The sequence below is a fragment of the Vulpes vulpes genome, chromosome 2 (genome assembly GCF_048418805.1).
Source record: "Vulpes vulpes isolate BD-2025 chromosome 2, VulVul3, whole genome shotgun sequence".
In the NCBI taxonomy this organism is placed as follows: Eukaryota; Metazoa; Chordata; class Mammalia; order Carnivora; family Canidae; genus Vulpes; species Vulpes vulpes.
This window is the reverse complement of record NC_132781.1, coordinates 40,086,393-40,110,258: the sequence shown is the minus strand read 5'-3', so window position 1 is coordinate 40,110,258 and position 23,866 is coordinate 40,086,393. Positions and strand designations below refer to the sequence as shown.

General features: G+C 40.0%; 1 protein-coding gene across 1 annotated transcript in view; it reads right to left on the bottom strand.

Annotated features, from left to right (window-relative positions):
- MYO1D (myosin ID) overlaps window positions 1-23,866 on the bottom strand; it is a 326,946-nt gene that overhangs the window by 205,165 nt on the left and 97,915 nt on the right. Inside the window, exons 7-13 of the mRNA XM_025996152.2 lie at window positions 20,387-20,503; window positions 18,646-18,849; window positions 15,427-15,572; window positions 15,234-15,348; window positions 10,667-10,837; window positions 6,438-6,508; window positions 2,430-2,504 (exon numbers count right to left, since the gene is read on the bottom strand). Of these exons, the coding sequence (XP_025851937.1) occupies window positions 2,430-2,504; window positions 6,438-6,508; window positions 10,667-10,837; window positions 15,234-15,348; window positions 15,427-15,572; window positions 18,646-18,849; window positions 20,387-20,503 (899 nt within the window). The remainder of the gene's footprint in view (window positions 1-2,429; window positions 2,505-6,437; window positions 6,509-10,666; window positions 10,838-15,233; window positions 15,349-15,426; window positions 15,573-18,645; window positions 18,850-20,386; window positions 20,504-23,866) is intronic.

The following is a 23,866-nucleotide window of genomic DNA, read 5'->3' as shown; positions in this document are numbered from 1 at the left end:
TGGAGCTGTTCTCACTAGAATTGAACCTATGGGCCTATAAATTCACAAGGTGAATTCACGAATGCCACCTTCTGTAGGCTCTTGGTATGCAGTCTGGCTGCTTCCTTCTAGCAACACACGCTAACATTGCTACTGGCCAACTGAAGCCATTTTTCCAATTTGAGTTTTTTATATTATCTTCACAGAACAATGCCAGACTCTGTCATTTGTCCCTCAAAATGGGTACATCTCACCTGAAAATTCAAGCATTGAAACTCCTTTCTGAAAGTCCCTTTTTTCCCATGACAAATTTTAACATGGACCTCCTTTTGCATTCCCATGTAACTTTCTGGTGCTGAAAGCTCCATCACCACTCTTGGTGGCTTCAACATCCACACAGATAAACCATTTAATTGTAAAACTTCTTGAAGAGCTGTTTAAACACCATGTTTCCACATTCTCATTATCCATATTCTCTGGAGCCCACTTGAGACATTCGTCTTCAGGACTCTACTGAGGCCAGTGTTGTCAAGAGTCCCAGTGGCCTTCATGTCAGCAAATCCCATGGTTAATCTTGGTCCTCACCTCTTTTTGCTTCTGATAGTGTTTGACGCAGTTTATAATTTTTTTCTTCATAAAGCACTCTTTTCTTGTCTTGGTTTCTGTGACACCAGATTTCCAGTTTTCTTCCTACCTCACTGGCAGCCCTGTCTCCTTTGCTAGTTGCTTCTTTCTTACTTGATTCTGAATGCTGGGGAGTCTCAGGGATTAGTCTTTTTGACCTCTTCTATTTGTCTATGTTCACCCTTGTTAATCTCATCTAGTCTTATGGCTTAAAGTACTGTCAACAGACTGATGATCATGAATTTCTATTTCTAGTTCCTCCTTTATCCAGAGTTCCAGATGCATACCCACAACCGCCTACTTGGCATTTCCAGTGGAATGTCCAATATAACACAACATATCCAAAACAGAACACTTCATCTCCTCTACCCGATTAGCCCCTCTCATCATCTTCCCCATCTCAAGCACTCCTTCCCCACTGCTCAGGCTTCATCTCAGATTTATATTTCTCTCACGCCACACAACCTATCCATCAGCGAATCTTGTTGGCTCCACTTTCAAAATATCACTTGCTCTGACCACTTTTTCATTACCTCTGTTAATAACACCTGGATTACTAAACTAGTCTCCTGTTTGGTCTCATTTCTACTCTTGTCCTTTACAGTATATGTTTTACACAGTGGTCCTAGTGAGTTCTTTAAAATATAAATCAATCATATCATAAATTCCAATGGCTTCTCTTCATACTTCATTCTTACCTTGGCTCACAGATACTTCATGATCCATACCCTGCTCATCTCCCTAAATTTTGTCCCTATTACTCTCCCTCACTCTGCTTTTAGGTGCAGTAGCCTTCTCACTGTTCTCAAGACATCCATGCTCACTCCTACCTTGGCACTGGCTATTATCTCTGCTGGAAATGCTCTTGCCACAACGTGTTCATGGTTCACTCCTTCATTCAGGTCTCTGCTCAAAAAGTCATCCCTTTTAAGAAGCCTTTTCTGACCACCCTTATCTATAATATTTCCCCTTACCCTTCCTTGTGTGCATGCTTCAATCTCTTACCTACTTTTTATTCACAGCACTTGTCACTTACCAGAAAGTTGTTTTCTTATTATGTGTCATTTCCACTGGAAGAGCAGATCCATGAGGCCAGGGACCTAGCCTAAATTTTTTTCACGGCTGCATTTCAGGCCATAGCAGAATGTATGGCTCACGGGTGTTCAACACATTTTTGATGATCTCTTAACCAACTGAGTAGACTTAATAAATGTGTGAGTACATTTCTCTAACCCAAAAGAAGAAAGTGGCTGAGAATCTCTTCTTCTTCTTTATGGGCCTCTTTCCAAAACATCCATACTATGTTTGAACTTGCTATCCTCTGCCTGGCTTTATTTCACCACATCTTTTCCACATTTTCTTGGACTGTGAGAAGGTTCTGTCCACTAAGGATCTGTCAACACTGACACTAGATGCCACTCTACTAAGAATGGTCTCTTAGTTGGAAGCAAAGGCACTACAGTGGGAATCTGCATGCGTAAAACGTTTATCTGGGCCAGAGGGTATCCAATACCCCACCACCACTGCCAATGGCCTACACTGGGGACTTTGGCAGGGGTGCCAAGAGGGCAGCAGTAGTGAACAGGGAGACTGAGGCAACCCAAGGGAAATCAAGCAAAGTCATTAGCAGGTCTCTGTCCTAAATTTAGACTGTATAATCATAAGGTAATACATTATTTCATTCATTCATTATGATCAAACAGAACTAGAAAATTTGCCAGGAGCTATTAAAATTGCCACATGAAAGTAATGATGTGCATACATATTATGCAATACATATGTCAAAGAGTTTAATGGGAAGATAATTAATAAAATTTCAATCCTACCTATTATACAGGAGGCGCTTGAAATCTTGAAACAAAGTGTCTTTATTTTTGTCAATAAATCCAATGACCGAATAGCTAGGAGAAAAAAAAAACCAACAACATAGAAAACATGCATTATTCACCAAGCAAGAGCCACATGTAAGCTTTTTGATAAGTCTACAAGCTTTTCCACTGTTAATTATGTAATCAATCATCTGTAGAGCTAATACTGTTCACTTTGTTCTGTGTTAAAGAATATCAAATTTACCTACTAAACAGACAGGATGTTGTTTCTCTTCCTCAGAAGGAGAACAAACATCAGCACCGTCACTATGATTAAGACTGTCATTTTCTATGGTTTACTGCTTACCTCAAGAAGTCGACTCTTAAAAAGATAGCTGTGTTTATCATCCAGCACTCCTAAGATAAAAGCAAAACAGCAACATACAGGAGCTAATAGTCTCTTCTGTAAGGAGGTCAAGTGACTTGCCTATGGTTCTTTCAATGTGTTCAGGGTGGGAAAAAAGAATCCAAGAAGAACTGCAAAGGATGGTAAGATTTGGATAAGCAGAAGAAAAGAGGAAGGGAGATCACACAGTGAAACAGATCAAACGGAGAGGACCAGGCCCATGCATGGCATGCTTGAGAGAAAACAAGGAGGCAGGCATTCACGGTTTGGAGGAGGGAGAAGGTTGAGGTCCTGAGGGTCCCACTCAATTCACTCTTGGTGATGAAGGAGGGATGGGAGCTGCTGGGCTGCAGCAATGAGCGTGGACTCCAGGAGAGGCCAGTTTAGTGCTGGGGGCAAAAGTGACAGAGTCACCAGGGTGACAAAGACAGAGGCTCAGAGATTGTGCAACAGGAACTCTAGATGTACCTGCTCCCGAGAGCTCTACTTTCTTGCCTGTCTGTGTATCTTCCTTGACAATCATCGCATTGATGGAGATCATTTTCAGATGTCTGACTGTGACCCCTCACTGATGTTTCAGCCTTACACATTTAATTCACCAAGAAGGTTCCTTCAGGCTTTAGTGCCCATAGGAGCTTCAAGGCCACCAGATCCAAAATTACTTCCTCGCCTCCCAACTCCTAGATCCATTTCCTAAGATCTTCAAGTCATTTTTGACTGAAACCTTGAAGCCACCCAACTCTTAGTCTTTGGTCTAACCTATAACCTCCAAACTTCAAAGTTCTCATTTTGGCCTTTAAGACTCATTACGATTTGATCTCAATCTACTTTTTCAGGTACTTCTACTTCTCTAATGCTACAAAAAGGATACATTCCACTTTAACGGACCTATTTACTATTTCCTGAATATTTCTAGCACTCTTTCCACTTCTCCCTTTAAAAATAATTCCTAGCATTTAAGGACTAGCATCGACCTTCCTGGGCTTATCACAGATAGTAGTATGACATCATGTGTTTATTCTAAATTCTGACAATACTCATATTAGTTGTACGGCAATTATTTTAGATCTTTTACTGTACTGATGTATGCCTGTAGCTGTGTGTCTATTATGTGTACACATATTTATGAGTACACACACACAATCATATGGGTATATATGCATCTTACACGGAAAGCTCTTTGTGGGTGGAGCACCTTATAAAACACTGTGCACACACAGAACATATGCAGTCCTAGAAAAGGACTGAAAGGCTGGAGGAAAGGGGAAGTCTGAGGCATTGAATATCCCTTGGAAGGGTCAGCTAGAATTCTGGACTAGGAGTCTAGAAACCAGTTATTGTCTCAGCTATTCCATAAACTTGCTGTATGACCCTGGACAAAAGTGTTATTACAAACTTTCCATAAGTCTCTCCATCTATAAAACAAAGAGGCCAGGCTAGCTGGTCTCCAAGGCCTCTGACCAATTCTGCTTTTATGCTCTCGAACCATATGGAAGCATCCTGTAAGTGAGGCCCTCCTTTTCAGTGGGAGAGTGTGCACACCGCTGCATCTTCCCTCTTCAGTGTTCTGGAACCTGGGAACAGGACCAGAACAAGTGGAAAATGGTGCCATTCCAGCTCTAATGGCTAGTTTGACAGATGGGGTGATAATTTCGAGCCATATTATTTTATGACTCAGAGTTTTAATTTATATCAGGAACAGCTATTAAAATTTCTTCAAATGTCTTTTTGGCATTTGTAGAGATGATCATTTGCCTTTTTGTTGTTGTTATGTAATTTATTCCTGTAATGGGTTATGATGAACAGAGCTTCTAATGTAAAAAGTAAGGAGGAAGAAGAGGAAATTTTAAACAATTATCCAGAAAGAAGCAGTGTTCAGTGGGCAAAACATCCTAAGTGTAGCAGGCTGAAAAATGCCCCTCTACCACTCGAAAGACATCCATGTCAAATCCCCCAGCCCCTGTTAGTGTGATCTTCTATGACAAAAGGTGTGATTATGTTATGGATCTTGAGAGGAGAAACTGATCCCATATCACCCAGGTGGACCCTAGATGCCATCACAATTGTAGTTTTAAGAAAGAAGCAGGGGTTCCTGCTAAGTAGTCTGACTCTTGATCTCAGCTCAGGTCTTGATCTCAGAATTGTGAGTTCATGCCCTGCACTGGGCTCTGTGCTGGGTGTGGAGCCTACTTTAAAAAAAAAAAAAAATAGGGCAGCCCGGGTGGCTCAGCGGTTTAGTGCCGCCTTCGACCCGGGGCGTGATCCTGGAGACCCAGGATCGAGTCCCACGTCGGGCTCCCTGCATGGAGCCTGCTTCTCCCTCTGCCTCTGCGTCTCTCTCTGTCTCCTCTCTGTGTATTCTCATGAATAAATAAATAAAATTAAAAAAAAAATAGAGCCAGACGGAGTTTTAACACAGACACACCAAAGATGGGGCTGCAGTGTGACTATAGAAGCAGAGACTGGAGAAATGCAGCCACAAGTCCCACGATGCCTGCAGCCACCAGAAGCTGGCAGAGGTGAGGAACAATCCTCTTCCAGAACCTCCGGCGTGTGGCCCTAGGGTTTGGACTTTTGGCTTCCAGAACTGGGAGAGCAAACATTTCTCTTGTATTAAGCCACCAATGTTACAGCAGCCATAGGGAACTAAGTACTAAGGTAGTTTATTTTTAGTTATATTTTCCTGTCAATTTCTACTTATATTGTGACCAGAAAAAGTGAGATTTTTACTTTTTCAACTGACATTTGAAAAAGAATATGGCAAAATAAGTTTCTGCTCATGTGGTTATCCCACTGCTTGTAGTTCTTCACACACAATGGTGGCTCTTGGCTCTGGGCCTCCGAACCTACTGGCTCCTCTGCCTGGATTACCCTCCTCACCTCCTCCCTTCCTAATTCTTTCCCCTGACTAAAACCTCTTTTACTTTTAGGACTCAGCTTGGATATCACTTCCTCCCACCAAAACCTCTCTATACTCTCACCCAAATTTAATTAATTCCTCCTCAGTGTTTCCATAAGGCCTTGTGCATCTCTAGTTTGACCCTTCCCATTCTTTGTTACAGTGACTTACCATGTATCTGCTTGTGTCCACCACTGAACTCTTAGCTTCTTCAGAAAAAGGCCTACCATATCCATCTTTAACATTCTTCCATGATTCATTTATCTATCAGGTGACCTGACTGAGTGCCAACTATGCCAGGGATGGTGCATGGCTGCCACGGTGTGTGTTCAAGAAAAGTTTGAAAAGCAAGGAATGAATGAAGCTAAGCCAATTTTTTTTTTAAGTGAGGAGATATAATATAATATATTATATATTATATAATAGGAGGAGATATATTATAATATATTATAATATATAGGAGATATATATTATATATATGATACATATATAATATATAATAGGAGGAGGTATAATATATTATAATATATAGGAGGAGATATATGTTATATATTATATATTATAATAGGAGGAGATATAATATATTATATAATATATTAGCCTATGAAATGACTAAAAAACATAAATGAATAGGAAAACAGTTTTTATTTCCCCTGGTTCTATTTTCTGAAGTGAAGTTGCATGCAAGTCATCGTGTTAGGTAACGAAGTAAGATACTCACACTACATCACCGGCATAATGTCGAATTCGAAAATCTCGATCAAACTCCAGGATTTTGTCTGAGGCGCAGAGCTAAGAAATCAATTAGGAGATTACTTTGGAAATGGATATTTTCACTTTCCTAAAATTATACTCCAATGTCATATAAGATAATGATAGTACCACAAATCATGATACCATTATGAATGAAATCACACTATGTGGGGCTTATCTGGTAAAGCCTGTGAGCTTTCACCGGAAGTCTACACAGCTAGATGGCATTTCCCAGCCACCCTGGCAGCTGGATATGGCCAAGTGACCAGGTGCTGGACAATGGACAGTGAGTGGAAAGGAAGTGTGGTTGTGTCAGGCCAACACCGGTAAGAAGTGATCATTTGCAGCACTCTCTCTTCTCCTCCCACTAGCAGATTGCAGAGGAGGATAGTGGCAAGGTGATGAAAGAGCAGAAGACAGAAGTCCAGGTTCCTGGGACAAAATTGGACTTCTATTGTCTCTGACGCTGAGAGCTTGGCTGCTGCCTCAAGTGGCCCAGCCTGCCCAAACTAATATAGTCTCTTTCTGTTCCATGTTCTGCTTAAGGAGCATCACACAGAGGGCTTGCTGTCTGCTGGGCACATATATCTCATGCAACCCTCACAACTGATATTTAAAGGAAGTATTATGAGCTCTATTTTATCACAAGGAAACTAAGGGTCAGAAAGCTCAGGTAATTGGCCCAAGTCACATAGCTCAAAAGCGGCCGTTCTGGAAGGATTCTTGAGACCAGAGGTAATGTCTGCTCTCCTATGTACATACAGAATGGCCTGATTCACTTGTCTTGGGACTCAAGTTCAGGGCTATCATTTCAGAGAAGATAAAAAGTATTCTTCTTCAGTGAGAAATAGCTGCAGGAAGTTGAAGAATCCTTTATGGAAAGGTAGTTTTTCTGTGGTGGTGGTCTCCACAGTTTTCTGAAAATTTCCTTGTTACAGCAGCACCCAGACTTCTTTGTCTGCCCTGTGAAGGATCACTTGAGATCCTATGTGTTCTAAAGTAGACATCCAAGAATCCATAGAGCACTGAGTGCAGTTATGCACAAAAACTTACGTTGCAGTGGTAGCTACCAAATACCCCCAGCCAGGATGGTGGCTTCTATACTCATAACACTAGACTAGTAAAAGAATAATTAGTTTATTAATCAGACAAGTGAATAATTACAGGAAATTAGAATCAGACTTCTGAGGTTCAAATCTTGGTTCTACCATCTACTTGCTCTGTGTCTTTAAATAATTACTCATCCCAGAGAGTTATACTGAAGCTTAAATGAACCATGTATCCAACATAGAGAGGTCTCCAAAAAAGTGGAATCCCTCTTTTTTTCTCCCTTTTGTTAACCATTTTACAAAAGCCCTTCATTTATAAAACTCCTCGTGGAAAAGAACCCAGGAGATGCCCACACTAATTGAATATTCTTACATTTGGATACTGCAAAGTCTCAACTGATCTGAGCACAGAAGGCTTTAGATTTTTCTTTACATTTTGAAAATAATAAGTTATGTATATCATTTAACTTTCTATGTTCACAATACCTTAAATAGGAATTTCATGGTTTATTGGATCATTTGCCTATATCCCCATGATAACCTTAACATATAAGAAACCCCTTAGCCCCCAAAAAATATGAGGCAGAAATCTCTTATTTAACATACCAATAACTCGAGTTAATGGAATCAATAGCAGATGATAATACATGGCTTAATGTACAATATAATAGCATTATTTAACAGATAGATTCATAGTGATGAAATACATCCTGACAGCTTGGTTATTCCATTTCTTTCCTTCATTAGGGCTATAAACCCAGAAATTAACACACTTTAAAAGTTCCCATCTCAGGGGGGACTTCCTCCTAAGACTTCCATCACTTACCCTTGCCTAGAGGGGAGGAGCCCCCACGAGGAAGGAGCTACCTGGTTGGAGAGTCAGAGAAACTTGGATTTCCACATTTAAAGAAAAAAAAAGAAAAGAAAGAAAGAAAATTCCTATGGTGCCTGGGGGCTCAGTCGGTTGGGGATCCAATTCTTCATTTGGGCTCAGGTGTGAGACTGGGCCCTGAGTTGGGCTCTGCACTCAGCAGGGAGTCTGCTTGTCCCTCTCCCTCTGCTCTTCCCCCCTACCTCTATCATATAGTCTTTTTTTCTCTCTCTCTCTCAAATAAATAAAATCTTTAAAAAAGAGAGAGAATTCCCATCTTCCCAGATAAATTAATATTTTGCAATTTCTTACCAAATCAATGGCAACTGCTTAAAAGTACTATGTGGAGTGCAGTCTGGGTGGCTCAGTGGTTTAGCACTGCCTTCAGCCCAGGGCATGATCCTGGAGACAGGGCATCGAATCCCACGTCAGGCCCCCTGTATGGAGCCTGCTTCTCCCTCTGCCTGTGTCTCTCTGTGTCTCTCATGAATAAATACATAAAATGTTTAAAAAGAAAAAAGTACTATGTGGAGTGGCTACTGTAAGATTGACCTATTTCAGATATTTGGTGGATAAATTTAATTCAGGTGTATAAATGGCTAAGATGAATCAAAATGAGGTGGTTTATCATGAGATTCATAGTTATTTAATATAAATGAAATGGAGCATTGCATGTTTTAGTCTAAAATTCAATATTCCATAAGAAGTATTTGGTATAATCATGACCAATTCAATTCAATTTTATAAACACTGATGACCTACCATTTTGTAGGCAGGATGTTAGGTGAATCTCCAAAACCTGGGCTGGGGTTATAAAGGATGTAGATAACCCATCCCTTGAAGACAGGACATCTCCCCATGTAATACCATCTTTCAACTGATCACTCTAAAAGGTGTAGGATGCTTCTACCTTGGCTTCTGCACTGTCCCCAGTACCCAGAATATGCCTGGGAAATGAGAGGTACTTAATAAGCACCTGTGTTATACATGGGAAATGACTGAAGAATACCTCTGACCAGAAGCCTAATGTCAAAGGTCAGACAGTAGCATCTGACAGCTGACTGACTTGTAGTAGGGACCACATCAATCCTGAGTAACAGACCAAGGAGAATCTTTTTTTTTTTTTTTTTAAGATTTTATTTATTTATTCATGACAGACACAGAGAGAGAGAGAGAGAGAGAGGCAGAGACACAGACAGAGGGAGGAGCAGGCTCCATGCAGGGAGCTCAACGCGGGACTCAATCCCAGGTCTCCAGGATCACCCCCCAGGCTGAAGGCGGTGCTAAACCTCTGAGCCACTGGGGCTGCCCCAAGGAGAATCTTTTAGAAATAAACTGGCCTAAATAAATATCAGCCAACAATCTATTTCTTGATGATTAGTGCTTTATCTAGTTGCAGATTCTTACTGTTCTGATTACATAATTTCAAAGGGGACAAAGTTAGATTTATTTGTGCTAAAAAAAATGGCATGTATCATAGATTTACATGAAAATATGGAGGAGCAGAAATGTTTGTTCCTTTCTTTATGGAAGTGACAGAGCATGGGGCTTGTTTCTCCTTCAGCTTATGATTGCTAGACAAGCCTGTATCTGTAGGGAATACTCGAGGATGACAGTGCACCCCTCCTAGGACAAATACCGATGGCAAATATACTATATGCAAAGGTCTGACAATCACAACTGCCACCACTTATTACAGAAATGTGATTTGTTTAATAACATTTTTAGAATGTGAAAAATGAGGAGTTAAAAGGATACCCATTCACTGAAGGGAATGAATTTCCTTATGACGGGGAGAACTACAGCTAGAATTTCTCTATTTTCAAGAAAGTCATAGAGTCTGAAGAACTGCGGCAGAGAACACACACTATGTTTTATAACTGATTACAGTTAAAAGTCAAGGACAAAAGCTGTTTTCAGTGCCAGAATTATCAGATGCAGGAGTAGAATTTTAGCATATGAACAAGGCCTCTGTACCTATTGGTTATAAATGACATCATGCTTTCTAAAATCGTGTTCATTTTTCCTATTTCTAGCAAATTGAATAGTCTGGAGCTCCCTCTCCTGGATATTATGATTTTTATCAATCTTGTCATCCCATAAACCAGAGAGGCAGAATTTATTTATAGCAGTAAGTCACTTAATGGATGCTTATGGCCTTTCTTGCTTAGTTGAGTGGACATTCTTTTAATCCAACATTTAAGACCATTTAATTCTGCCAAACAATGGGAAAATCCTACAGGTCAAAAGGAGATGAAGTTTTCATAAAACACATACCTTTCGGCTGGAAAAATGACCATGTTTGCCTAATTTACTATTAAGTGCTTCGAGGAACATTTCATCGGTGACTTTGCCAACATTCATGCAGGCATCATCCAGGATTGCAATGATCCCTTTGTGCTGCTGCTCTACAAGGTCCACGATGATCTGGTTGTTGAAGTAATCGATCTGCAGGACACAACAAGGAAGCCGTTCCAGAGGGAACAGAGAACAAGACACGCAAAACACTGATGCTTCCAGATGTTTCAGGAATTTAAGTAAAGTTATGTAGATGTCAAATAAGTCAAGAGCATTAATGAGGTCTAGTGCTAAAATGAGCACATGTTCTATCAGAGGTTTATTTTTTATTTCTTTGTTGACTTTCTACCATGAAACACTTTGTTACTGAGTATAGCTCAAGGCAAAAATTACAAAGTAGATAATGTTTCTCCTATCACTAACTTTTGTTTTAATCCTACACCCTATTCCTTCATACTCTCCACCCCCTCGATCTGTTTGCCATTAATCACTAGACCCACACTCCACAAAGTACCAACAAATAACCTTAAAGTGCTATTTGATTCATAAGTTGAAGTTACGGTATCACATAGAACTTGAATTTTTAGTTCTATGGCCTTGGATGACCAAAACCCAAAAGAGGTCTTCTCCAGCTTTCCCAAAGCCAAAAAAAAAGCACATATAAGTTTAGCAGTTTTGATGTTTCTCTGGGCAAGAACATAAATTTAATTCTGAGATGAAAGTATCTGTAAAAGGTAAGAATAAACTTTGCATTTACTTTTATGTGCTGAATAAAGTTCTAAATAACATCTGGCTTTTTAGCAACTTCAATATGCACAAAGTTTATCCCAAATTCCTCTTCTATATGTGTTTACTCGAATACTCCACAGCATCCATCTCACCATACACACACTGGCCTCACTCAGGCTAGCTATGCATCATCAGAAGATGGACAGGCTATTAACACACATTTTAGTTCTGAGTGTTGATGTGTCCCCCTCATTTAGGAGGCATCTAAAATTGAATTTTGTCTCCAATACCTTCTGTACGATTTATGTGCTCATAATGGACTTTCAGTCTCTCATGGATTCCTGCTCTGTGCTATTTAAGTCCAAGGACTCAAACCAGTTATCTGTGGCTTTAAGCTCCGCCCCTACTCTTCCAAGTTCTCTTCTGTATCCATGGACTGACAGTCTGCTGACTGGGTGGCTTCTACTTCCTTTTTTATACTTTACTGGTTTGTCTCTATCAGTAAGTCTCAAGAGGATGACTTTTCCCTCAGGGGCATTTGGCATTGTCTGGAGACATTTTTGAAGGTCAAGACTACAGGACCAGTGGGAAGAGGCCACTAAACATCCTATCATGCACAGGAAAGCCTCACAACAAAGAGTTATCTGGTCCAAAACATCAGTGGTACAGAGCTGGAGAAACCTCCATCTACATATGTACTTTTATGGTGGGCACATATTACATTTGCTAATTAGGGAGAAAAGTTATTTCCATCTTTGGAAAAAACATCCTTAGTCTTCTCAAAAAGCAGTAACTCTGTATTAATTATTAGCTGAAGTCTTAGACTCTGCTAGTATAGAATTAAAGACTGTCTTTTGTCCCAGGGACAAAAGAATTAAGTCCTTTAAAGTTCCAATTGTGTAACTAAAAGTGATTGGTCTTTGCTTTAAGAGTTCAGTAACTTTCAGTTTGTAAGTTTAATGTTACTTCAAACATTACTTAAATTTGTGGCTTTCTTTTCGTTTTTTTAAAAGATTTATTTATTTATTCATGATAGAGAGAGAGAGAGAGAGAGAGAGAGAGAGAGAGGTAAAGACACAGGAGGAGGGAGAAGCAGGCCCCATGCCAGGAGCCTGACGCGGGACTCAATCCCAGAACTCCAGGATCGTGCCCTGGGCCAAAGGCAGGCGCTAAACGGCTGAGCCACCCAGGGATCCCCCAATTCGTGGCTTTCAAACCAGGTTCTTCCAGCAACCTCAATTCCCAGGGAAGGGGGCAAGAGGAGGTGTGATGAGGTCAGGGGCACAGAGGTCTGGGTCTCTCATTCCCAGCCCAAACAGAGCAGCTAAAAATGTCTTGTAAACTACAGCACCGAAAGCCTATAAAAGTGAGTCAATTAGGGAGGGAGATAACCAAGCATTTGGAACCCCCTGATAGAAGTCCACATACCACTATGAAACAGCCTGGTGCTAAAACACTGATCCTGAAACCAGCCAAGCCTCCAGATCTGACAACCAAGGACATACACAGAACAGAGACATATATTGGATGACACCTTGGGAATCCGATAAGCAAAATCCAGACTACGGCAAGCTCTACAGAACTAATGACTCATCCTCTTCATCAGGAGAATGTGAGGGAAAAAAAGAGAGGAGAAAATCTACACATATGCAAGCAACCTATCAACCAACCACAACGTAAGAATCTTGCTTGGGTCTAAATTCAAACAACTATAAAGAGAAACCAAAAAAAACTCCTTGTAAACAATTGAGGAAATGTGAACACTGACTAGATATTTGATGATATGAAGGTATTACTGTTACATTTCTTAGGTGTGATAATGGTACTGTGGTCACAGCATTTGTAAAAGTCTTTATCTTTTAAAGAAGCACACTGGAGTATTTACAGATGAAATAATATGATGTCTGAGATTTGCTTTAACATTATCTGGGGGTGGGTAGATGGGTGATGGGTACACTGAATTTATTGTATCATGATCTATGCTCTTAGTTTGCTTGAAATTGTCCATAATAAAAAACACTAAAAAAAATCAATCACTATGTTCAGAAGTTGAGGAAATAATTGCCCAGAACAGAGATTCTAATTTGGGGGAACCTGGCAATATAGTCAGTACAGTAACAATTACCTTGGACCTAGCCTTTTGTTCCCTCTAGGACATTTATTTCTTGGTTTATTTTGCTAAGGATTTTTGCATTTTAGGGCTGTTGCTCCTTTTTCAGAATAGCCTACTGTGGTTGTTGACTTTCCTCCTTTATCAGCTATGCCTGTGGAATTTGATATCTTGAATACTAAAGGATATTTTTGACCAGTATCTCTGAATCACATCTGAGTAACAAGTTTTATGATTACATTTGCTATAAAAATCTAAGTGTCAGTTTTAATTGTGTGTTAAATTGTACAACAGGTCCATTCTATGAAGGCTGCATCTAAACTTAATTGAGAGATGCTTGGGTGGCTCAGTAGTTGAGCGTCTGCCTTTGGCTCAGGTTGTGACCCCAGGATCCTGGGATGGAGTCCTGCATCAGTCTCACCCACAGGGAAGCCTACTTCTCCCTTTGCCTATGTCTCTGCCTCTCTCTCTATGTCTCTCATGAATAAATAAAATCTTAAAAAAAGAAAAACACTTAATTGAATTACACCTTAAATGTGCTATGAGAGTTTACGGCAAAAATCAAAATTATAGGTAATTCTATTACAAAGTTATAATACACCTTTTGGTTTATCTGTAAAACAGTAAAATTTACACTAATATACTTGAACAAAAAATTTTTAAGGTATTCCTACGTTTAGCACATGTTGGAAGGCAAAAATGCAATTTGAGGCAGGACAGTTGTACCACTGTCTCCCTTTCTGAATGAGAGGAGATAGAAAGTAGGAAGGTGGGAGACATATAAAAGGAATTTACATACAGCATACCAAATAGCTTTTTACTATTACAATGCATATTAAAAAACACTAACTTTATTGTCTGTTCTATTCAGCAAAAGGAGAAACACAGTTCTATACCCTCAGAAATGTATGGAAACTCAGAAGTTATACATTTCTCAAGTCCGTTCTCAAAATTGCTTAAAAATATAAATTTAACAGAAAACTTTACTGGGTCTCATCCTGTCACACACATGAGGTTTCAATGGTGAGGAACAAGAGCACCAACCCAAGTCATGCTTTTCAGCAGTGGTATCTGGGGCTTATGCCCCAGGGCAGTACCACTTTCAGCCCTGCCTTGCCAGATGTTTGACTATGACAACTGTCAGTGTTCACACAGGGCCATGAGCAGGTGATACCAGGTGTGACACGAGGGACAGCAAACAGAAGTAAACATTAATGCTTTCATGCCTGGGTTTCAGAGAATATAAACCACAGTAACTGAAGAGAATAACAATGCCATTTAAATTGCAAAGTAGAGTTGGGGAAAAAAGGAGAAATAAGAGGAAAAAAAGGACAGGAAGAAATTCCAAACTCAATTTGGAAGCAAAGCCCAGTCCATTTAAGGCAAAGTTGCTATTAAAAGTAACCTCTAAATGGCGCTAAACTACTAGACAGATGAGAGCTAAAGATCCCACACAGCATCAGCCATAAAGTGTGAAGGTTGGAATTCAGCATTTCTGGACACCAACAAGGCAGTCCATCACATGAGAGAAATCCCACTTGCCAACCCTGAAAATGACTTGTAATTCCATATCCCCAAAAGGAAAGCTAACGTTGAGATGTTTCATGTACTCAAGGAGATTAAAACAATGCCCCTAAAATGCTAAGATTTGACATCTGCAATACTACATGAAACTCAGGAAGCTATTTTCCCGAGGATACTACTCACGTGCTTCCAGGGGATGCCCTCCCGCTGGTACTCCTCTTGTTCTTGCTTCAGAACCAGCTGAATGAACAGCTGCTGCAGTTTCTCATTGCAGTAGTTGATGCAGAACTGTTCAAAGCTGCAAGAAAAGGAATCAATTAGGTTCAAAGAAACAAAAAAATCAACAATAGAGTTTTAAGCCTCTTATCCAGTTTACCTGTTATTGTCAAAGATTTCAAAGCCATAGATATCCAAGACACCGATAACAGTGTTTTTCCCATGGATGGTGGTGTCATAGTTCTTGACCTCGATAATATCATTGATGCGAGTAACAATCCAACAAAAAAGGCGTTCATATATTGCCTGTGAGGAGAACAACATTGTTCATTCTTCCCCATTTGAGACTGTGTCTTCTGTTTAGATCTGTGATAAGTTTTAAATTCTTATCCACTTTCTCCTTACCATTTAACATAGCGATTGCCACTCTAAGCAGAAAAATTAGAAATGCAGATCATCTGTTAAAGAAAACTACATGATGTAGGTAATACTAACGTAAACGGTTTGGATTTTTTAAAGCTTATTATTGGTTGGGATACTAGGGATACCCTAGATATGTGTATGTCTCTGTGCCCAGCTATATCAATAATTTGCCTACTCCTTCACAGAAGTTGCTTACTTTATTATGAATTTCATCAAATATTAAAAAGTGGGGAACCAATGAATTAATATCTATCTTCCAGGAAAGCTCTATGGAGTCTAAAAATACAAATATTGATTTATAGTGCTACATAAAGATCTGAGCCAAAGATTGCAGTTTGAAGTTCCTAGAGAATCAAATGCATATCCAATGTCCAAGGATGCTTACAGCAAGATACATGTGGACAAAGGCACCACATGCTCACATGCACTCATGTCCTGATACAAGTGTTCTCCACAGTGCCACGTCTTTAGCATGTGCATGGTTAGCAGCTCCCTCCAGCCACCTCCCTCTCCACCTGCACTTATCCACACTCACTGCCTCTGTTCTTTGCCTCCTTTTTACTCTTCCATCCAGTCAATCTTGGCTTACCTCCCACTGCTTCACTGAAATGGCTCATCAAAGACCCCAAGCACCTCAGTGTAGACACCTCCTTGGGCCTCTATGTGGATACCTTATTCAGACACTTGGTGTCACTCCACCTAGTTTCCCACTCTTTTTTTTTTTTTTTAAAGATTTTATTTATTTATTCATGAGACACACACACACACACAGAGAGAGAGAGAGAGAGAGAGAGAGAGAGAGGCAGAGACACAGACAGAGGGAGAAGCAGGCTCCATGCAGGGAGCCCGACGTGGGACTCGATCCCGGGACTCCAGGGTCAGGCCCTGGGCCGATGGCAGCGCAAACTGCTGAGCCACCTGGGCTGCTCTCCCATTCTCTTCTTGAACATTCTCCTCTCTGGGATTTGTAACAGCACATCTCCTTAATTCTCCTCCTATTTCATTGGCTGCTCCTTCTGAGTGATCTCTGATCTCCTCTACCTGACCTCTAAAAGGTGGAGTTCCTCTGGTCCTCTACTCTTCACTCTTTAACACCTCTTGAGTCATCTCATTCAATGTTAAACTGTCGCAACTCTTGAACCTATTGCTCCCACACAGACCTCTCCTCTGAATGCCAGACTCATGTGCTTAACAGCTGACCTAATGACAATCCCAGGGGCCTCACAGCCATCTCAACCATGTGTGCTCTCAGGACTCTTGGTCTTCCCACCTCCAAAGACTGTTCCTACCCTACTTCTAACCATGAACATGACACTAGAACTGTAGAAATTTATTCATTCAACAAATATTAGCTGAGTACTTACTCTATATAGGTTACTGGAGATACAGTACTAAAGGAAACATAAACACTGTCTCAGTCTCCAAGGAGCACAGGGAGTAAGATGAAGGAAAAACCACACCCACACCCTCTCTCTCTCTCTCTCTCTCTCTCTCTTAATTTGAAGGTGAGGTGTGTAGCATCTGAGGATAATTTAACCTGTTCAGGGTTCACAGAGGCCAGTGAAGACTGGCCTTCGTGGGCTGAGGTCTGAAGGATGAATAAGAGTTGCCGAGGCAAGCGGGGGAGAGAAAGGATCTAAGCAAAGGATCTAAGCAAAGGTGACAGGACCTCATGTGCAGAGGTCCTGTGGCTGGAAGGAGAAAGGGATAAAGACACACTGCAAGGCCCAAGAGAACACTAATGTGCTGGAATTAAGGAAGGAGGCTGAGGCATGGTGTGGAATGAGGCAGGAGATGCAGGCTGGAGCCAGACCATGCTAGGAGTGAGCCTTGATTTGTTCTTGATTGTTCTCCAAACAGGGATGTGGATTTTACATCCTGAATACAGCCCATCTCAAATCATCCTCTTTTCCCCGTATCTGTGTTACCTGCCATCATCTCTCTCCTGTATACTGACACATCCCTGTAATGGCCTCCCTGCTTCCATCCCCACCCACAGAAGATTCTCCATACTGAAGCCAGAGCGATTTCTTTAAAAATGCAGGCTTGCTTGTCATTGCCTCTGCTTAGAATCCTCCACACTCTGTTGCACTTGGATAAACCCAAATTCCTCTTGAGACTAGAAACCAAGCCTGCAACTCATAAGAGTAAGAATGGAATACGTGGCAATCTAATCAACCAGCAAAAAAGAAAAACAAGGAAATGTGAGCTTGGTAACATAAAACATTTGCTATGCAGATAATAAAGACAAAGGGTTAAAGTTACGGGCTCTTCAAAATGGGCAAAAAACAATAGCAGCCCTGAAGAAGATGTAAAAAGGACACACCAGGAGATTCTGAGAATGGATTTAAATACCTTACAAAAATCCAGAAAGATGCTCAAATATACTAGCAATGAAAATGAAAGTAAAGTATTAGTGTATATCCATAAAGTCAGTAAATGTAAAGTTTAAAATCAGTGTGTCCATTGATGTGGTAAGCTCATTCCTGGGAGTCTGTCCACTGGGAACAAAAGCGCTAGTGTATAAGGACATGCACACAGATATGGCAGCATTATTTGTCGTGGCAGAAAAAGGAAACAAAGTGAATGATTTAAGAGGAGGATGGTTAATAAATCATGGCACCACCACCACATAGACGTGAAACCCAAGGGATGAGAACTCCATCAGGTGACCTGAGGTGATCTTCATCAAACACCAGTGAGCAAAGCAACACAGAGGGCAATGAGAGGGCCTCGGCAGGCATCACGAGCCTCCCAGTCAGTAGGATTCAGTTTCTTCAGAACATTTCCTGAGTGATGTTCACAGTCAGGGCATTTTATTGAGACTGTACTGGTCCAAAAGCATCATTATGGTTTCTAAAAGCCTGAACCCACTTTCTTGGAACATCTGGGTACATCATCACAGAAGTTCACTATAACTGCATCACCAGGCCGAGACATCAGTTAAAAATCTCACCTTAGCAAAGGCATCCCTGCCATAGCTAGCTTCTTGCTCCGTGTGCTGCTTGTCAATGATGTCGCGACCTGTGGCCACTGTTCGGTAGAGAAGGGCTTTCTCAACCATGTCTGTTTTGGTGGAGAGCAATTCTGCTATGATAGATACAACCTTGCCATTTTCAATGAGAGGCGTGTCACCATCCACCATGAATTTTAAATTTCCCTATACCAAAGTGAAAAAAAGAAGATGCCATTTCCAGCAAGATTCTGAAACATTACATCATGGATATATTTGCCAATTACAGATAAAATTCAAAGTGACCTTGTTTGTAGCACTGATTTTCCTAAATACATTACCTATATATAAGAACCTAGCACTTAAAAAAAAAAAAAAAAAAAAAAAGAACCTAGCACTTTATCCATCTTTCCTCTTCTCCAGACACCCATCTTGCACTTAATTTTCAGTATTCTGATGAATAGAAGTTTTACATTTTTATGTAGTCAAATCTATGAATCTTTTGCTTAGAGTTTTTCTTACTTTGGTGTCATACTTAGACCATTCCCACTCCAAAGATTTTGCAAATATTTAATATTTTCTTCTAATACCCAGCTTTTCCCTTTACATTAAAGCTTTTAACTCACTTAGGATTTATATTACTAAGTGGTGCAAAGAATCTGTTTCAGATGGTTAGTTAGTCACTCTAACACCACTTACTGAATGGTTGAGTTTTTCCTCCTGATTTGAAATGTCACCTTTATTATCTATTAAATTTCCCCAAGCTTCCGAGTCTATCTATATTTTACTTATTCAATAAGCAATAAATACTTATTAACCATCTACCAACTGTCTAGCACATCAACCACTCCGTTGATGAATCTGATGATTATACTTGTTCATCACTATCCTCTTCTCTTTTCCCCCTGCCCTACTACTCTTCTTTAGTACATTTTATTTGATCTTCTTACATGTTTACTGGTCCAGGTAAGTTCTACAGTCATGATGTCACTTAAAAACAAAATTCCTGTTTGGATTCTGAAGGATATTGTTGTACTTTATTTTCATTAAGAGTTAAATCTTGCCACATTAAAGTGAAAGGTTATTTTTATTCCAGATTTAAATTCATGTTGTCATTCATTTTTTCTAAGGTTACATGTTCATTATATTTTCAACATCTATAATTATAGAAAAAGGAATAACAGAAATCTGACACATGGCCCTTCACTTGTCTGAGTTTGCTGTGGTGTAGCAGAACATGATTGGACCATGATTCGCCAACCTTGGTCGACTGTGTTGGCCCACCATGAACTGGTTCTGCCTTCAAGCCAATCGTGCCACCCCTTTAGAGCTCATTTCCCAACCTGAAAAATGAAATGATCAAAATTCCAGTTCTGATAATTTATGATTCTATGTTTCAAGTGCTATTGGAAATTTATTCAGTTCAAAAGATTTTAGCTTATACCATTGGTAGTCATATCATTACTGAATTCTTTTACCCTCAGGTTTAAACAGTTCAAAATATGACATGCCAGTAAGACAATTAACCAAAGCTAAGTTTCAAAACCTATAGTGGCTTCGAAAATCTCTCATAACATTCTAAAATGACGGAGAGAACCACAGGTATAGTAATTGCTTCAAAATGTAAGAGAAATTTTCCTTATATAAATTAGTTTTTAAATCTACAGGGAAAAAGCAAAATCTTCTGAAAGAGCATCCTGTCACCACAGGGAAGCAATATATTCTGAAAGGTGTCCCTACTCACCAAGTGAAGAATAGCTGCCAGAATCTTATACACTGTTTGAGTCTCCTCAGGTTTGAAGCCAATTACTTTCATGGCATCAGCTACTACTTTGAATTCTGCAGCATCATTGATAGAAGACTGGGAATGAAAATGGAAAACTTAAGTCACGAACATTTCATGTGAGCATTAAAACCTTAAAATTATGAGACTACATTCAAGTTTAGTCAGGGTCTTGATGCTTTTGTAGTAAATCACTGAGTACCCAGAGAAAATCAAAACTATTTCAGGGATAGAAACATCACTCAACACACAAAATGTCCACTTGTGGGTGAGAGCCACCATCATACAAAATAGGCATGACATACTTTTCTGGAACCTTCCGTGAGGGAGCAAGTCCTGAGCTGCCTCACAAACACTAACTACCACTCTGTGATGAATGAAGAAAACACAGGATGTGGAATCACAAATGGAAATACCAATCATGGAAGACTCCACAACACACACCTATGTTGCTTGTGGCTTTTTTGTTCCACAAATAGTCTTAATAGAGTCTGGGAATAATACTCCCTCTCTTGGATGGTCAGGCTTTTTACTTCACAGGTGAGGAAAAGCAGGCCGCCCAAAGCAAAGTAGGTTGCCTCAATCTTTCAGCAACCTATTAGATATTTTGGGACCACAACCACTTTTTCACAAATATTCAATGTACCAGATCTTCTAACTGGTTTGAGAGGGTTGCTAGAGATTGAAAGTTTGTATCCCCCCCAAAATTCATATGTTGAAATTCTGATACCCCACCTCCTCCCAAAGTGACGGCATTAGGAGGTAGGGACTTTGGGAGGTTATCAGGTCATTAGGGTGTAGGCCTCAATAAATGGGATTAGTGCCCTTGTAAGAGACCCTAGAGATTCCTCATCCCTTCTGCCCTGTAAGGACACAGAGAAGGCTCCATCTATAAACCAGGAAGCAGATCCCCACCAAATCTGTAAATGCCTTAATCTCGGATTCCCCAGCCTCTAGAACAGTGGAAAATAAACATTTACTGTATAAAAGCCACTCGATTTATGGTATTTTTGTTGTAGCAGCCCAACTGGAATAAGACAGGGGTTCAAAGATAAATTGCCAGCCTTGAGGAGCTATAGTCATCAGGTTGGAAATACAAACGTGTCAAGAGAAATTCACAGTAAAGCAATGGTAATGGCCTATCTCAAAAAAGTTTTCCCAAAGCAGCAGTTCCAGAGGGCCTGACTGATCTTTACTTCTGTGAATTTTCCCTCTGGGGCGGAGGGGGGGGGGGGGGGGCGGACACAGAGGATCTGGCCTGATATTTATTTTTTGAGGAGGGGCGTGGGAAGGGGTCCTCTGTGCCAGATGAGTACATGCCTCCAGTATCCAGGACATGGCAAGGCCAGATCCTCCACCGACCTGGTTCTTTGACCTTGGACAAAATACTTAACACCTCATGGAGTCTCGGTTTCCTCATGGATAAAATGGGCATAATAATTATACAGGGTTGTTGTGAGAATTGAATGAGAATTATGTAAAGCACTTCCCTAGTTCCCAGTGCATGAAAAGCACTAGACAAGTATCAGATAGAACTATTATAATAAGCTATAACTGTGCTGAAATTGCATAGAAACTAGACAAAGTCTAACCGTCCTCCTGTGGGGAACTGTTGGCTGCTAGAACCTTGATTTGTTCACCCCTCTCCAGCTCCTTCAGGACTGGCCTCCCACAGTCTTGGGACATAAACCTTCATGGGTATAGACTTATCATGGTGATCTTATTCCTCTCACCAAGTGACAGATCAGCCATGGGCACGGGATGCTATTCTGGTCAAGAAGACATGAGGTTTCCCTAGCTGAAAAGGGACATAAGCCAAGAACATTCCCTCTGCCTATGACTCCTGGAACTGCTACTGCCATTTTGGGACCATGAGGAAAATCAGCCCAAGCACACAAGTGAAATCCAGTGAGGATGGGAGCATCTTAAGTTGGAGAAACAGACAACATTTGGGTCTCTACCAACATTGTGACAGCATTAAATTTACCAACTTTGGAGCTGTCCCAGAGTTTAGTTCTATCTTCCCTTCAACCCAAAGTATACTAATTGTACCTTGTTCCTATATTTTTACGGTAGTTAAGTAAAATTGTGATACAGAGTTAATACTTTATGGTTATTAAAATCTATCCTATTAACATATTTGTTAATAGGGAAGATATTAATAATTATATTCTAATTTACTTAAAGCAAATTTATTTAATCAGAGTTTATTGCACGATTCCACTTATAAACATAAATATATATAGGGGCGCCTGGCTGGCTCAACTGGAGAAGCACGGGGCTCACGGGGCTCTTGATCTCAGGTTCGTGAGTTTGAGCCCCACACTGGGTATAGAGATTACTTAAAAATAAAATCTTAAGAAAAAACGATATAGATATACATATTCATATATACATATATGTATGCCATTATCAATAATTATCTCTGGATGGTAAGCTATAGTATATTTTTGTTTCCTTCTGGTACATCTTTATTTTAGGTTTTGACTATGATCACAGATTATGTCTTCATTTTTGTTAGGAAAAAAAAGGAGGCAAGGAGAAAGAAATAGGAACCGGATGAAAGAGAACTCAAGCTACATTTAGCTTTGAGCAAAGGCTAAATATTAATTTAATACTTGCTTTCTGTGGGGGCATGATATGATTGGACCAAAAGTAATTTGGGCAGTAAGACAATTTGATTAAAGAGGAACATTTCTCGTCCTAGCTTTTCAACTGCTGGTTTTACAATCCTTTCTACACATCTCTGGGTGCCACTGGCCTACTCCCAGAAAGCTTGAATGCTGCTCTCTATTGTCTTGTTTTCAAATTAATTTTCACCCAAACATCCTGCTCTGAGATGATTGCAAAAGCAAAACAAAACAAAATGAAACAAAGAAACCCTGCAACTTGAATGTCAAACAATGGAAAATTAATTGGAAAGCCTAAATATCACTTATTTCCATGCACAACAATAAAAATACAGTTAATTAGTAATGCAGGTATAATTCACTTCAGACAAATAATAGAAATAAAAAAAAGAAAATTCCTCCCACATCTGAGATCTTTTCCTTTCTTTCCTTTTGCAAATTCCTTTTTTCCCCCTGACTACAAAAGCAATGCATTTTTTTTTATTACAGAAGAAATTTAAAAATATGTAAAAATACAAGAACACAAGTACCTGTAATCTCATCCATCCAGAATCAGTAATTAAAATCTTGGTCTATTTCCCTCCATATCTTATTTTATGTATTTATATACCTTTCCCCTGATAAAGTAGGATAATATTGTAATTACCATTTTATAGCCTACCATCAACAGACTACTATATTATTAGGATTAGCTGTAAAGTGACTAGCAGAAAACTAATTAGAAATAAAAGAGCAGGAAAGCATCTACATATATGAGTGCAAAAGGCCCACATGCAAGTGAAGGGAAAGAAATGGAAAATGTTCTGAATAG